We start from the raw sequence: 16963 nt of genomic DNA on the forward strand, positions 1-16963 counted from the left end.
AATTTGAATCAAGTTAAGGAAAATATAAAAAATGTAAAAGTGTCATATTTTAATTTTTTTATTGAAATAATTTTATACTTATATTAGTTAAATATGATGTAAAATTATAAAATACTTTAAAATATTTTAATATAAAATGATATAGTCAAAATTGAATATCTTAAAAGTATTAAATATTTTAGTATAAGATGATATAATAAGAAATGAACATGGTAAATTAGTATTCAATAGTTTAATATGTATACTCTATTAAAACATTAACTAGAAAAATATTGTTAAGATTATATTTGAATATCTTATAAATAAATAAGAAAACATAATTAAAAATATTTACTTCGTCGGTATATTCTTAGAATATTTTCCTAGAATATTCAAAAATAAAAAGTTGAGACTGGTTTGTAATAAAAATTCTACTCAATCGGATTTAATACAGATCCTCAAAAAAGACAAAATCCTGATAAAAGTATTTAATGTCTTGATGGATCATAGAAATAGTATTTTAAAGAACTTGGAATTAGTACATTTATTTGGGTACACGAAAAGTCTTACAGAGTATACTGAATAGCCTATCAAATGTTACTAATATAAATAATATCGATTATAAAAGTAATAAAAAATTATTAGTCATATGAACAATATTTTAATGGTAATACAACGATAGTAAAACATAATTTTACACATTTACTAAATAAAAATCCCCATAAATATGATGTTTTTGAAGTAATTATTGTAAATTAATAAATAGAGTTAAATATGTTTTTTGGTCCTTTAACTTTTTCAGCGAAAATTGAAATTAGTCATTCTTTAAAACTTTGGCCTAATTTAGTCTCCAAACTTTCAAAATGTGTGAATTTAGTCATTTTAACTAAATTTTGTTAGGTTTATTTGATGTTTCAAATGCGTTTCATGAGTTGTTTACACCGTTTGATACATTTTTGCTTCAATGTTCACTAAGAAATGCGTTTGAAACATCAAATAAAGTTAACAAAATTTGGTTAAAAGGACTAAATTCACATATTTCTAAAGTATGGAGACTAAATTAGTCCAAAGTTTTGATGAGGGACTAATTCCAATTTTTGGCTGAAAGTTAAGGGACCAAAAACATATTTAACTCTTAATAAATGTGCTACACTACAGTGTATAACTATTTTAGAAGATTTTTATACCATATAGTTTATAATTTAGTAAATTATCTATTTTCCTATGAAATATTTTTTATAACATAAATATAATGGTTAGTTCATTTTCTTATCATGGTTATCCTTTTTTTTAACTTGGGTAAGGATGTGAAAGTAGACTGAACAAAACTTTACGTTCAACTAACCTGAACCATCACAATGAATTGAGTTAAAATGGTTTTTGATATTCATTATTTTTTATTTGTAGAATCAAACCCTTACAGTGTATTTGTACAGATTTATGAATATTTATTTTGCATTGTTGGCACCAGTCTTATTAAAATTAACTTTATAAACAAATTTATGATATAAAAAAATAAAACTTACTAAAATATAGCTATTGCCCCGAAATTAAAACATTTTTTTGACGATAAAGAATAATAAGTTCCCGCAATTAAAAAATGAAAATGAATAACGGATAAATCTTACGCAAGATATATAACATTTAATTATTTGCTTATATTGACCGAACTATATTTTATTAATGTTCGATTTAATATTGTTCCGAAGTAATTCTACATAAACTAATTAATAAAAACATTCAATCAAAATTTAGCAGCTTCTTGTACTTAATTCAAAAATAGATTTTTCAACATCAATTTTTGAATTAAAATGTTATAAGTAAGGTATTCAAGTTCTAGATTGTGTATTTTTTTCATGTAATTATGCAAATAAATGAGTTTTGACTCTGCTTAATCTTCTTTGATAAGAAGCGGTGTGCCAATGTTCATTCCTTGAACAACAGTTACCACTGAACCGGGACGCTTTTTAAGATCATGTTCACCAAACCAGTTCAATAATTGGCCTACATTCATTAGTTTTTTTTTTTAAAAAAAAAAAAAAAAACTCCATTGTTTCAGCTGAGCATTTATGTATAAATAATGATGCCATTTCCCTCTTCTTTCATGTGGACACAATATCGAGATTTCAACGTCACATGTAACAACAACACAGTGTAACCCCCACCATTGCTTTCTTTTTCCTATCTTTATATGCTCCTTGTGAAGACCAGAGAAAGGGGTGCATCATATTTTCTCAGACATGGCAAGGATTCCCGTGAGGTTTCAGAGAGTGGCAGCCGCGTTTGATGCTGACGTGGCACGTGTGAGGCTCTGCGAGAGCAGCGGGAGCGAGCACTCGCCGGAGAGTTTAACCGATTTGTCTGATCTCGTCAAGTCTTTCATGGAGAAGAACGAGACAACGGGAGAGAAAGAAGAACTGGCTGGCGTTATTCACTTTGAGGAAGATCGCGGCGAGGAACAGCTTGAGGAAACCGAGTGCTCTCATTCGGAGAAGATGGAAATGTTGCGGAGTTTGTTTTCTGGAAACGAAGAGGACGACGAGGATGAAAGGGACGCAAAAGAAAGGATCAGGAGAGAGGTTGCAGTTGCATGTGGAGTTGTTGGTAACAATTCCAAACGCCATTTGATGTCTCGGTTGAGGGAAAAAGGTTTTGATGCTGGTTAGTATTATAGCAAGCAGTTTTGGTCCTTAAATTATTAGGTTATAGCATCCACCCAAAATTTTTGTGATGTTATCGTCAAATTTGAATTAAGAATTTTGTTTTTATGGTAAGGAATTTGGTTTGATGAATTAATTGCAGGGCTCTGCAAAACGAAGTGGGAGAAAAATGGAACATTAACAGCTGGAAATTATGAGTACATTGATGTGAATTTGAAGGGAAAACGCTATGTGGTTGAAATTTGCCTTGGTTTGGAATTCGAAATAGCTCGTCCCACAGATCAATATTCTGCCTTGCTAGATGTTTTCCCGTTGATATTTGTGGGTAAAGTGGATGAGCTTAAACAGGTTGTGAGACTGATGTGCACTGCTATTAAGGACTCCATGAAAAGAATGAAGCTGCACATACCACCATGGAGGAGAAACGTGTACATGCAAGCCAAGTGGTTCAGTGCTTACAAGCGAACAACTAATGCAGTTGCGACTAAAAGGGCATTGCCACCTTTGTCTTCTGAGTCCTTGTTTCTCAATAGGTCTATTGGATTTGAAGTGCTACCTCTGAAAACGCTGAATTGCAGGGATGGTGATTATGCCACTAATTCTGGTTTCAGAATCAGCCATTTGACAGCTGTCTTTAATTCCGATAACCTTGGTTTGTGATTGAAGTCACATTCATAGTATTCGTTGTATAGAAGTTGTTCTTTTATTGGTGGATGAACTTGAGAGCTGATGAATGATTATGTGAAGTGTCTTTAACCAGAAAAGTGCTTGAGAACAATTTCTCTGGTGCACGGCTCTGCCATATTTTTGTCTTTTAGGAAGATCATAGATGTGGCAACTAGCACGGCTCTGCCAAAGTTTATCATTGCTGTGTTCTAGCATTTCTTCTATTTATTCGAGAAGATAATGTTAAAAACACATTGTGCAGTAAATGTAAAGAATCAATTTCTTGGCAAATGACAAATTATCAATTTTCATTTAGCACATTATTTTCAGAGACATTTATTGGTTTGCCTCCAATTCCCTATGTCTAGTGGTCCACCAAAATGAATTCAATAACTCATTAGCACATCATCTGACAATATGGATAAAATATTCACAAGGTATATTACAATTTATTCAATTCTCTTCATATTCATTTTACCAATTACAGTAAACAAGCTAAAAAGTCTCAGTCGAAGCAACTGTTCAGTGAACCATATACAGTGTGTACCACTTTTCAATTACAGTCTCCAGCTAATGACGCCAATTATTGATGAAATCTTTTATCACTAAAAAACACTATGGTGAACATTGTTTTTATTATAAAAAAATTGAAGTTGATACGTGTCTTCAACTAGAAAATATAGTGTTGTTAATCTAGACAATTTAAAATTCGAACAACAGAACCAGTTAAAAGCCAAATAATCTCATAACAAGTTAACCAAAATCGACTCAAATTTCACAAGAACAAAAGGCAAAAAGACTATTTTTTGAAAAAAATAACCTTTTTGTTTTTCTTTTCTCAACATTGTGATCAGTTTATTTCTAAAGCTTTTTCTTAAAAGAACAAAAGCTCGTGTATGAAATCTTCACACAAATTACTATTATTTATTATACAAAGAAGTCTATTAACATGGCATATTTGTTTAAGTGATATTGGATCAAATTCTCTAAAGATTTTAGAACCACGACAGAATAGGGTTGAAAGAGTGAAATTTACTAAATAATCCATTCACGTATTTTTAACGAAAACCATTCATCAATGGTTTTTATATTAGTTTTATCATCTGATTTCTAACCATAAAAGCGTTTAGTTTTGAAAAAAAAAAACATATAGTTGTGATTATAATATTTTACCGTATACCAAATATCGTATTTAAAGTACAAATATAAATGTTAAAAGGGTAACATATATCATTTATAAAACTACCTGAGCTAAAAAACAATGTTAAAAAGAAAACGTGTCGAAGCAAAAGAAAAACCCGTCTAAGAAATATAGATGGAATACTGTAAACTAAAAATATTTAGTTTACGAACATCACTCTCTCTCAAATGTACAAATTTGTTGATATCGATTTTAAAGACCATAACTTAATTTGGAAGGCAAGCCAAATACGGAATTAACAAACTAAACAGAGTTATATATAATCTGAAGGGCAGTCTCTATAAAAAAAAATACATAAATCATGATAGAAAAAATGTAAACTAGTTAAGTTTGGAAAATCACAGGAGTTTTACATATTTTATGCTACAAAATATATGTGATTTAGTTTTGAAATATTTCATGAATGGACAGTTTAATACATACATGTGTTTATTTATATAATTTATTTGTCCATAAAATTTCACATTTAAAAATATTGAATAAAGTAAATGTATAATAAATACAAAAAACACAAATGTATATATAAATATAATAAATAAAAACAATTGTATAATTGAATACCTGATATAGTTTTTAGTTTTTATTATTAAAAAGATATTCAACTTGAGTTTATCATATAATTTTACTAAAATATTTAATAAAAATATTAAATTTAATAAAAATATCGTTATACATGTATATAAAAGTTAAATTTGATTTTAATTTAAAGAAAAATAAAATTATTTAAATTTTAAAAAAATTGACTAAAATAAAATTAAATACAAATAAAATAATTAAATTGAAAATTTTCACATAATATGTGACAAAATGATATGTGACAAAGTAAATAAATTTTTCACACAAAATAATTAAATAAAATTAAAAAAAATCATAAACCTGATATTAAGTTAATGTCTTCAATCTTATATTAATGAAAATGACCATATCATATTTTTAAAATTGAATACTCACAATTTAAAAATGAAAGTACCAAATTGAGATTCATAATAAAAACTATAGAGAGTTTTAACTTTTACTTTTTATAAATTGTTATTTTATTACAATATTTTATTTATATTTATTTTTACTATATTAATATAATATTTTATTCTAAAATTGTTGTGTAAAATAAATGTAAAAGTAAAAGTTGGATCAAAGAAAAAATTTTCAACTTTTTTAGTCTCTTTCATTGTTTTATTTCAGGTGGATTTATATTCTAAACATAACAGAACGAAAAGTTTTGTAAATTGTTTTTCACATGCCTTGTGTCATCTTATTAATATATATTATTGTTGTTGGTTGAGAAAAAATGGACTTTAACCACAAATATTAAAGATTTTATTTTTGAAAATTATTTATTTACTATATTTTTATAAAACAAAATGAAAATCTTTAATTATTTTGCAAAATATTAATAAATGGATAAAGCTTGACAATATTTGTATAAAAAACATGTGAAAATTTTGTTTAGAGAGACAAGTATAAAGAATTATGTGCAGATGATTTTTTTTTCGCTAATATTTTCTATTAAAATGGTATATTTGTTCAGTGGGCAAGACAAATCAACCAAACAATCATGTGTCTTTTCTTTCTTATTTCTTTACTATGATTTATGTCTTTGTACTGGCATACCTGAAAAGGAGTATCAGATTTTGTGTATGCATGCTTCTTTTTATCAACGATATTTTATAACTATAATTAGATAGTTCATTAGACATATACTTCATCTTACTCTTCATATATCTTTGCTTTAAGATTCAAAGTTGTTAGTTTTAGAATAAAATATTTATATTAAACAGTTAAAATTATCATTCTTGTTGATTTCTTATGTGAGTTTGAAGTTTTATAATAATAATAATAATGTTAAATCTGCTGAATATGTTAAAATATAATTCGATTTTAAAAATTATATAAGAACAGAAGAATTAGGAAGGGTGGATAAACCTAACCCGACCCGCTGCAGTATCATCAATAGGCACTACGGACGGTCCTGATTGGCCACAGCATAAACCAGGAGAGGTGATCTCTGACCCAGACGGTAAGGAAAAGACAGTGTTTTGTATTTATGTAGAGAGAGAAAGGGAAAGAAGAAGAGGGTTTTGTAGGGAAGAAAAATTAGAACAAAAATCAAAATATTTATCTGAAGAAAAAAGAAATTGAAAAAAGGCGGGTGTTTGTTTTGGTGGAGGCGTGGAGGCGTATCGGAGACAGATCTGGTATAGATGGAGGGAGTTGGGGCCCGATTAGGGCGGTCCTCGACCCGATATGGACCGGCCACGGTGTTCACTGGACCGGTGCGGAAGTGGAAGAAGAAATGGGTCCATGTATCACCCTCTTCTGCTTCCTCTAATTCTAACACCAATCACAATCACAACCACACTCATTCTTCCAACGCCTCTCATCTTCTCCTCTACAAGTGGACCCCTATCACCCAAAGCCACAACACCACTACCAACAACTCCAACACCGCCACCGCCAATGGTAACACCAAGGATGCACAGCCGGAACAACTTGAAGAACCGCCTCGGAGAAAGTTCAAATATGTTCCGGTATTCAAATTACACTGTTCCCCTAGCTTTTGAATTATTTTGCTTTAGGGTTTAATGCATACATCACTGATATGTTGGCAAAGTGTGTTTTTACATTGGACAGAATGGATTGCTTGCAGTAGTGACTACAATGTCCTGATAATTTGTGTCTTATTCGGATTATCTTGTTTCCTTATTGTCCCCTCTTCATGGAGCAGGGTTGAAACTTGTTTCCTGATATTAATTTTTTTAATTAATTTTATTTATAAAGGTTGTGAATGATAGGAAATGCGGGAACCATGAGATTAACAAACAACTGATTCTAAAAGTAGCTTTTTCTTCTTCTTTTTTTACGGGTTAAGTTTAGCCTGTTGGGATGTTGAGAAACTCAGTCAAATTGGTGGGATTTAATTTAAATTGAGATTGAGCCGAATGTGGTTGCTCCGTATAAATGTACGTTTATCTGAGGATTTGAATTTTCATGGTAAAGTTTTAAGTGGGATTACCAATCAGCCGATCAAGAAGATGCACTTTTATTATGTTGGTTTTTTGTATGACAAAAATATTAGATATAACAAGTTAGTTTTCTAACTCTTACAAAAATAATTTCTTGGGGAGGGAGGTTAAATTAGCTGGCCATCATTCTATTCCAAAATGTTGTCAAATGAAACTGACCGCTATGCAATACTGCATGAACTATCAGTTGGTAAAAACTGAAGAAACTAGAACCATGGATAAGAATAATGATTTTTTATCCCCCACCCCACCTTTCTACTACTATCCCAAGTGTCCAAGTTCTTTGTTTTAGAAGTGAATTTCACTATTTTTTTAATGTGCCAAAGATGGAGTGTTAAGTGTGGTAATTGAAGATGGGAATTTACCTTTAAACTGGAGGTGATTAGAAATGATACAATGAAGGTAATCAATGAGAAAACTCAGAAAAGAGGGTTTGTTTTGTCCAAGGCAGGGATTTAGAAATAAATGATAACTGCAAGTGTGCAATTTATATGATAGATGAAAATAACAACACTAGTGCATAAGATAACGTTTCTCAATCACTCAAATATCTGAACTTTAGTTCTATGAATAAGAAAAAGGGGAGTGAGAACCAAAGTGTTGGACAGCAGGAATGATTTTATGGTGAACGAAAGGAAGGATATATTTTCATAGTTATCTGTAGCCCTAGATAGAGTTTAATGGAAAAGGGGGGATCCATTTTGTGAGGACTATGCACACGGCCAAATTGGTTTTCAATAATTTGTTTCTATATTCTTGTTTGGGACAGGGGTATCAACCTCCCTTGTTGGAAAATGGTTTTTAGCTGAACTTGCATGTGACTGGAAACAACATTTTTCTGAGAAATCTTTTTCTTTTAAAGAATTTTCTCAGAAAATTGAAAAAAGTAAGTGATTATTTGTGAAGAGTTAACTGAAGCAAACATGCATACACCTACAGGTGGATACTTGCCCTTATTTTCTGAACAATTGTAATATAATATCATTTCTTGATTAACATTTGTAGGATTTTTAGTTGATCATTTATTTATAATTGTTTTTTTTCTATTTTAGTATTGCATTACAATGGCCAGACAACCAGCATAACATAACAATATTATTAATCATAAAGCCCCAATATTTTCCTCAAAATATTATCAACTCAATTTTGCAATGGCATAAATTTTTCTGGTTCTCATAAACAGTCACTTACGGAATAGATTTGATTTCAAAACCAAATTGATTTAATAATCTTTCGGTAGCCAACTTGATGTTCCAAAAGTCATGAGGGCTAAAATGGAGGTTCACTCTTTTAATTATCTAGATGCATTTGTAGTTTGTTAAATCTAAAGTATGTGTTTTGCGATCCATTAATGGTATGATTTCAGATTGGTGGTCTTGATGCAGTTTAGCTACATTTTGTCCAAAGAGTTAGCTGTTTCTTCTCATTAAGTATTCTCGGACATGATTCTGTGGTGTGTTGCCGTAGGTTTATTATAATGTTGCATGGGGCGTTTTACAGTTTACTCTAATGTTGGAAATGGTGTGTGCAACATGATTCTTGTTTCCTATGAATGCATTAGCAGAACAAGACCCACCAGTGATTTTGCTTTGAAATCAATATTGTCTTTTTGAGTTGTGTATAATTATCACAGAACTAATCATGCTCGACATTATAAAATAACTATGCTGTACTAGCCAGAGCTTTTCTTCAATGGTGTACTTGTAGTCACACTTGGCACTATTGATGAATTGTTCAAATTTTCATGCATTTAGTGTTGATAATGAATTGATACTATTCTGTCCAATGGCACTGAAGTTGACAAGGGGTGATAACCTGGGTGGTCTGATGATACAGGTTGCTTTACTAGAGGAGCAGAGAAATGAGGCTGCTGAAAATGAGGGTGCTGAGAAGCTTGATGAGTCTAAACCAACTGATACTGATTCGGGTGCAGCAGAGTCAGCTCGCAAGAGTGAAACTTTGGATGAAAAACCTGACATAAATGATGTTCCAATGGAAGAAAGTCAGGTAAACCATTGCGTGTTTCTTTGTTTATGTAATGCTTCTCCACATTTCGTCCATTTCTATAAAGTATTGGCTACAAAGTAATAATTGCAGCCCACAAGCATTCTACACCCACATAAATTGATGAATGGGAATTATTTATGCAGTTAAAATTTGACAATGACGATTGATGGTTCTCATCTGTCTTTTTAAATTTTGGACATTTTTTATGCTTCAAACAAGCATTAGGCAATTTGAAAAATTAAGGATCGGGCATTACTATCATGCAATTCAGTGGTCTGCATGTCTCAAATATGTTTTCTGTTACTAAATTTAAAGTTCACAACTGATGGACTTGATGCCATTTCGTTTAATAATGATATGTAAAACTAGTGACTTTGGTCTCGTCTTTTTCAGTCTCAGTACAAAAATCAGGTGGTGCGCCAAGATCTGAACGAAAGCACGTTGGATTTAAGTTTGGGCTTGACATCACACGAAGATGAACATGATTCTGATTCAAAACCTAATCAAACAAGAGATGGCCAGCAACGCTAGTTAACGTGAGTGGTAATGAAACATGAACAGGGGTCTCATGATTCTCCGGTTGGTAAGAACGTAAAAGGTTCAGTCTATACATTCGTCTGATGGAAGGGAATTGACCCCTGGCTTTATGTTCAACCAATGGTTATTGTAGGTTGGATTATTGTAACGGCATATGGCTTTAATGTGGATTTTTTTTACTCTCTCCTTGCTGCGCTGACCGTAATTTGTATTGGAGGAACGGATATTGTACCCATTTTCTCAATCATTGGACATATTTTTGTTCAGATATTTATTCAAATAGGATATTCTGGACTTTGAACCTACAATCGTGTGGAGCTACATTGGATTTTTTTAGAAATTAAGATTCCTCATAAAAAAACAATCTGTTTCTGTAGTCCTGCTGTCTGGAATTGAATAATTTTGTCTTTTGAATTGAAATAATATTACTTAGGCTTCCTAGATAAGGTTTGAGTTTATTTTATCTTTTTTCTTACTAGATTAATTGATTTTTTGTGCTCGAATACAGTAGAGTATTATTTTGATCCACCAAATTTAAAAGCATATGCCATTTGTAAGACTGAAAATATGTGAAGAATAGAAATCAATCGGCTTAAATAAGTTAAAGTTATTTGGTTTAAAAAAGATCAAATAAATAATTTATCTTTCTTATCCCTAAATTTATGAATCTTTTTCATTTCATATAAGATAAAAGTGGGAGCATTGTGAATAAGAATATGAAAAACATTAACCAAAATAACAATAACACTAAAAGTGATAAAAGAAATATATTAGTGATGATAAGCATAATAATGATGAATACAATAATAGAAAATATAAGTGGTAATGTTATTAATAAATATAAATGACGGGGTAGTGTTAGTTGTTACAATGGTAGTTAGTATAATAATGATGATAATGATAGTTAAGACCATGTATATAAGGTAATGAGACTGTGTATAACAATAATATAGGAGAAATAGCAATTACGGTGATAGAAGATGAGCCTAACAATGGTACTAATGGTAATGATAATGATTATATTAGAGGTGAGTGATAAAAGATTAAGAAGAAAGTCAATTATCCTATCCTATTATTATCTTCTAACCTAACTCCTTTGCATGAAGATAAATAATTAATACTATTCAGAAGATATAATAGACAACAGGTTAAGAAAATTGTATCCTATCACTACACCAAACTATTGATTAGAAAATAATATGATAGTTATCACATCCTATCATATCATAGCTACCAATTAAATGCGTATTGATTTAGAGTATTATATTCTAAAAAAAATAAACAAATTGGTTTCTAATTTTAGATCATATAATTAATTATGTATTTTTTATGCAAAGTAAATTAGTAATCATATTTAGATCCATAACAGATTATGCTCTGTAATGGGCATTCTTCAATTTATTGTAAAAGGAAAGAGAATTTGTTGTCCTTTTAAGAATAAAAAGACTTTTAATTCCATCCACTCATAACTAAACATCCATAACAAACGCTTTTGAAAAAAGTTGGCACTTTTGTCTAAAGAGTTTAAAACATACTCTTTATTTATTTGTTTGACAGTGAATATGTAAAATAGAGAATAATTATATGCTCAAGTACTCTTCTTTAGTCTCTTTTGGTAATTCTCCATCATTTTCATTTCACTGATTCTATTTTATTGGCATTGCCAGTCAAATCACTTCATGCCAACACAGGATACTATTACTACTAGCATTAAATATCATTTTATCGCCATTATGTTCTCACTTTTCATTTCATAAAAACATTTATGTTATATCGAACATGTTATGTGGTCCGAAATTTTAGGTCCTTGTCGTTAATTGTCCAGGCAGCTTATGGATTATATCACGTAATAAAATAATAACCTGTTAGTCTTGGCATACTTAATATTCTCACACACCCAATATTCATTACCTTATGCAAACTTCTGCCTTTGAAAATTATCCACTTACTTTCTTTCATTTAAACTACCAAGACATCGAGTTTATCTAAAATTTCATACAACACACCCTCACACCAAGGTATACTAAACATTAATGGGTAATTCAATAGCAGATGGAACAATATGTCCAACAAACAACAAATATAATTAGAATAGGCTCTAATCATGACTATAATACCAATGTTAAGAAGTGAACTTTAAGTCTAACTCAACCTCACACAACCAGCTTATAAAGTGAGGTTTATACCCACTTATATACTATAAATTGGTCTTATCTTCAGTCGATGTAAGACTTGCAACGGTGAAAAACAAACACACATTTTATTTATATAAGTTCAGCAGGCTAAATAAATCCTTTAAATTTGGAAGGTGATAAGAACGCAAAGTATGTCAGACTATGCAAAGGTGATAGACAATTCATTATATATATATATATATATATATATATATATATATATATATATATATATATATATATATATATATTAATTAGTATTGTAACATTACTTTATTGTAAACCGAACATGCTAAATTTGTTCATTTTTTAACTCGTGCTAATATTTTTAATTGTTCAACGTGATAAACCTATTTCAAATTAAAGTTTTCCAACTGATCATGTTTGACCCGTCACCAGTGATGTGAATCATGAATATCTTACTAATATCGAATTCAAATCATAAATACGTTTTCAACCCTACAAAAATCACTATGTTGTTTGTTTATGCAAATAATTTTCTTTTCGGTTTTAATTCTATAAATTATTTCAATTTTCAGTCTCTGTAATATTTACTTTTATTTAATATAAAGGAAATTAGGAAAATAAAAATTATATAACATCAGTACTAATAATAACATGAAATCTTGAAAATAAGATGAACACATAATTTTTATACGGCGTTACACGGTATATCATCTTACGCTAATTACGTTAGCACTTCATGACACAGCAATATATATATATATATATATATATATATATATATATATATATATATATATATATATATATATATATATATATATATATATATATATATATATATATATATATATATATATATATATATATATATATATATATATATATATATATATATATATATATATATATGACAAACTACCTTCAAAATATATATCAGTACTAATAACATGAAAGTTTTGAAACTGTGTTTATCTTATTTAAAAACTCGAGGACACAGCAAAAAATATATAAGAAAATTACATAGTGATCTATAAATCAGAGCCTTGTTAACCAGAGCAGAATTTATAGAATTAACCAGAGCAGAATTTTGACCCTTGCAGCCATTCTCAAAAGCAAATTCGTTGTAGCGTGTTCAAGTGACAGATTGACTGCAAGGGTGATCGGTAAAAGACCTACGGATAATTATAACAACAAATTGTATTCAGTTGCCCGCTAATCTTGATTCCCTTATTTTACCACAGTCAAATACAGTAGCACACAAGTGAGAATACTTTTCAACAGTTTGAAACTTGTAAAACTAAAAATGAACTGCACGTCCAAAAGTATAAATACAATTATATGTGGAACAACTGAAATTACAGCCCGGGCATCAGCTTCCAAGTACACAAAAAGATGAAATATTTAGCATCATTCTTTCGTCACAGCCGCCTCAGAGGGATAATCATGCCTGGAAAGTAGCATAAGTTAATATATGATGTGTCATAAAGATTATCACAAAGCAGAGTTTCATTTGAAAATGTAATTGAGTCTCTTCCCTCCCTATTGCCTTTTGTTTTTCGATAAATCATACCCAATACTACACTTTATTATTGTTGATCAAATTAATGGCTTGGTGTATGAGGTTCCAACTGAACAGGGCAAGTTTAGTGTATGCAACTTTTCCTCCCTCTGACTCTAGGTCTTGGGGAGGAAAAATCATCCCAAACTAAAACAAAAAAAATACCCCGTACCGCAATTTTCGTGAGAGTTGGTATAAGCCTGTCCCTGCCATTGCAATGTTTACACTAAACAGGTTCCAATTTTTCTGCAACACAAATAATTCTGATAAGTTTTCTGGAGTATGCAAAAACTGCACTGTACACCCCCTTCCCAGCACCAAAAACAAACACTATTTAAGTATTTTCCATTTTTTCACTGTTCTCTTCAGCAGATTAGTATCAGTAAACAAAAGTTCATAAAGTAACAGCCATGCAATAAGAATAGTGCCTACATGTCACAGAATTAACTTGAGTATAAATGACTGGATGGATATCTATGATAGGTGGAATGAGATGGAAATTGAGGGAACGAAATATAACAAAATTATCATTCTTTTACTAGATATTTTAAAAGCTAGTGAACAATATATTGATTCCATAGCATTGCAATGCAATGAAACATATTTCATCAGATTGAGGGGTGAAAATAGATGTATGGAACGGAATGAAACATATTTCATCAGGCTCCATGCAAATGTACTCTTTAAACAATTCAAACAATGACGAATGATATCTTTCCATTCCGCTCCATCATCTACAATAGAATTCTTGTCTGCTCCAGGTTTTACACAAAGCCTGATAAATAAAATCTTTTTTAAGCTAGAAATGGTTTGCGTGCACCACAAGCGCATGAGGGGGTGGGGGTGGGGGGAGAGAGAGAAGAGCTGCTCTATATACAGAAAATTTTCAGAACAAAAGTAAGGTTAAAAGACTAAGAGACGCAAAAGTTTATGAAGAAAAAAAATGTCTAAACAAACTACATAATCATCTAATGATTCAATTTCACCACGAAGCCGATAATTTAAGGCAAGAATCCAAATTGCATGTTATAGCCTCATTGGTGTCATACTTTTGCAATACTTTAAAAGATAATTGTGCAACCACATCATCATTTAGTGCATTAGTCAAAAGAATCCGTCTCTAGAAAAACCAAACTTACTGGAGTGATAACTGTGCTGTAACGAGACCAGATAATTCCGGTAGCTGTGACCGCTGCATAAGACCAAAAACCATTTAGTAAAGTATAGATGTAAATGAAACTCAACGCACGAGGTTTAAACTGCTAGCAACTTGAATACAAAGTGTTATCCGCACCTTTTGAGGAACCCAAACATGCACATTTGCGTGTGTACATAAGAATCAAATACAAGCCAAAAACAAAAGCACGGGGGAGTGCGAGTGTGTGTGTGTGTGTGTGTGTGAGAAGGAGAGGGACAGTCAGAGTCAGAGGGCTATGAAGTAAATGCAGTTGTTTATGTACATGCTTACCTATTTGCTGAGGATAAGAAAGTTTCTCAGGTGGTTTAGAGAAATCAGCAATGTTAGCTATGCTGATGCCCCACTTAAAGGTAGGTGCCCAGAAGTGAACTGCACAAAGTAAGTGGTTAATTCAAGCATTTACTTAGGTTGACAATGACAATGCTAATGCTTAATAATAACATGGTGACTAGAGACATAAAAAGTGACAACAATTTGAATTAGGGGAAAATAATGACGGAAGGTTGTATGTAACACAAGGAAATCTATACATATAATTGACAGGACTGCACTCAACAATTTTCATCTTTTCAAATGCAACTCCAAAGCTAATTACCTTCATTTAGATGATCAATTTAGGTTCCACTGTATTCCTTATGTTCATATCATAAGGTAACAAAAGCATCACATTTATGTTGATATTTGGAGATGACTTTATCCTTCAAAACAACATCTCATTTTCATGCACAAGTTTGATTGCTGATATCTACTTTTCTCAGATGACAAAATAAGAGCAATCAAGTTTTGCAATCCATTCATATCAAGTTTATCTACCCAACACTCCCCTAGTGTTCAGAGATATAATTATTAGACGAATTCCAACTTCCCAACAATCCAAACATCTTGCAAACGTTTGTGTAATCCTTCACACCCCAAAAATCCCTTTTTTTCAAGACGCAACCCAGAGCAAATTAGGTTATTTTAAAAAAATATATAATATAAGGTTATAAACCAAACAATGCACGTCACCTTTAATCAAATCACTGAATCAAAATTCGTAATCTAAGCCAACCCTATCGCTGATTAATTAAAAAAATCAACCGCAGAACAATGAACATCGGAACCGCCAGAGAACAACATATACAGAACAAAACATAAAAGGATCCCACAAAACGAAATGCAAAAAAACGCACTGGTTTTTGGCCCAGCCGGATGATTCCATAAAGCTTGAAGCTTTGCAGCCGCCATGAATTGAATCTTTGTTCTTCCCTTTGATTGAAAGCGAAACGGTTGAGCTTCTATCACTGTGACAAAGAGAGAGAACAAAATATTTATACACAAAACAGTATTATTATTTACCGTAATCATCTACGACGTTGGAGATCCACTACGCAACTGGGGCCAATCACAAAGCGACGCGTGGCTTAGACTCGGTCAACATTTTTCTTTTGTTGACCTATGTTGGTTTGCAAGAGTAAACCAAAATTTTAAAATAAATAAATAGTTTATAAAGTATTTTAAAAAAAATTATAAATAAGTCAAAACAATATCTACTCATATTAATGTGTATTAATATTCTCTTAACCTATAATAAAATGTTATTATTTATTAATCACTAGTATACTCTAGGTGAATGTGCTATACCCCTATTGAAACAAAAAATATTATCATTTTTCAAGAGCTAAGATTATTAGATAATGTATATTTATTGAAATACATCATAACCAATCATTTACAAATTAAATTAAACAAAAATTAGTTTGAAGTTTTTTAATTCAAACTTAAATGATAAGATTAAAAAAAAGGTATAAATAAGTTAAACTAGTAATTCAAACAAAATATGTGAGAGTTGAAATTATGATTGAAGAGAGAAAGATGAAGCAGGGTGAGAGAAGGAAGGAAGAATGCAGAAAAAGAAAGAAGGAATAAAGAAATGGAGAAGAAAACAATAAGTTTAAGTAAGGTTTTACAAGTCACATGTTAGGATTATCTCGATGACAAAATATACTTTCAT

General features: G+C 30.8%; 3 protein-coding genes across 3 annotated transcripts; 2 read left to right on the forward strand and 1 right to left on the reverse strand.

Annotated features, from left to right (window-relative positions):
• Nucleotides 1-1985: 1985 nt before the first annotated feature.
• On the forward strand, nt 1986-3626 carry LOC108342321 (uncharacterized). Its single transcript, XM_017580080.2, has 2 exons — nt 1986-2640; nt 2782-3626. Exons 1-2 carry the CDS (start codon nt 2220-2222, stop codon nt 3297-3299), a joined length of 939 nt encoding a protein of 312 aa, XP_017435569.1. The 5' UTR covers nt 1986-2219; the 3' UTR covers nt 3300-3626.
• Nucleotides 3627-6452: 2826 nt separating this feature from the next.
• LOC108341185 (uncharacterized) lies at nt 6453-10449 on the forward strand. The gene is made up of 3 exons (XM_017578846.2): nt 6453-7034; nt 9366-9536; nt 9930-10449. Exons 1-3 carry the CDS (start codon nt 6708-6710, stop codon nt 10065-10067), a joined length of 636 nt encoding a protein of 211 aa, XP_017434335.1. The 5' UTR covers nt 6453-6707; the 3' UTR covers nt 10068-10449.
• Nucleotides 10450-13393: 2944 nt separating this feature from the next.
• On the reverse strand, nt 13394-16282 carry LOC108341939 (mitochondrial pyruvate carrier 4). The gene is made up of 5 exons (XM_017579625.1): nt 16143-16282; nt 15241-15339; nt 14912-14964; nt 13945-14018; nt 13394-13661 (listed from the first exon to the last, which is right to left on the reverse strand). Exons 1-5 carry the CDS (start codon nt 16195-16197, stop codon nt 13622-13624), a joined length of 321 nt encoding a protein of 106 aa, XP_017435114.1. The 5' UTR covers nt 16198-16282; the 3' UTR covers nt 13394-13621.
• Nucleotides 16283-16963: the final 681 nt, after the last annotated feature.

Source organism: Vigna angularis, chromosome 6 (genome assembly GCF_016808095.1).
Source record: "Vigna angularis cultivar LongXiaoDou No.4 chromosome 6, ASM1680809v1, whole genome shotgun sequence".
Classification (NCBI taxonomy): domain Eukaryota; kingdom Viridiplantae; phylum Streptophyta; class Magnoliopsida; order Fabales; family Fabaceae; genus Vigna; species Vigna angularis.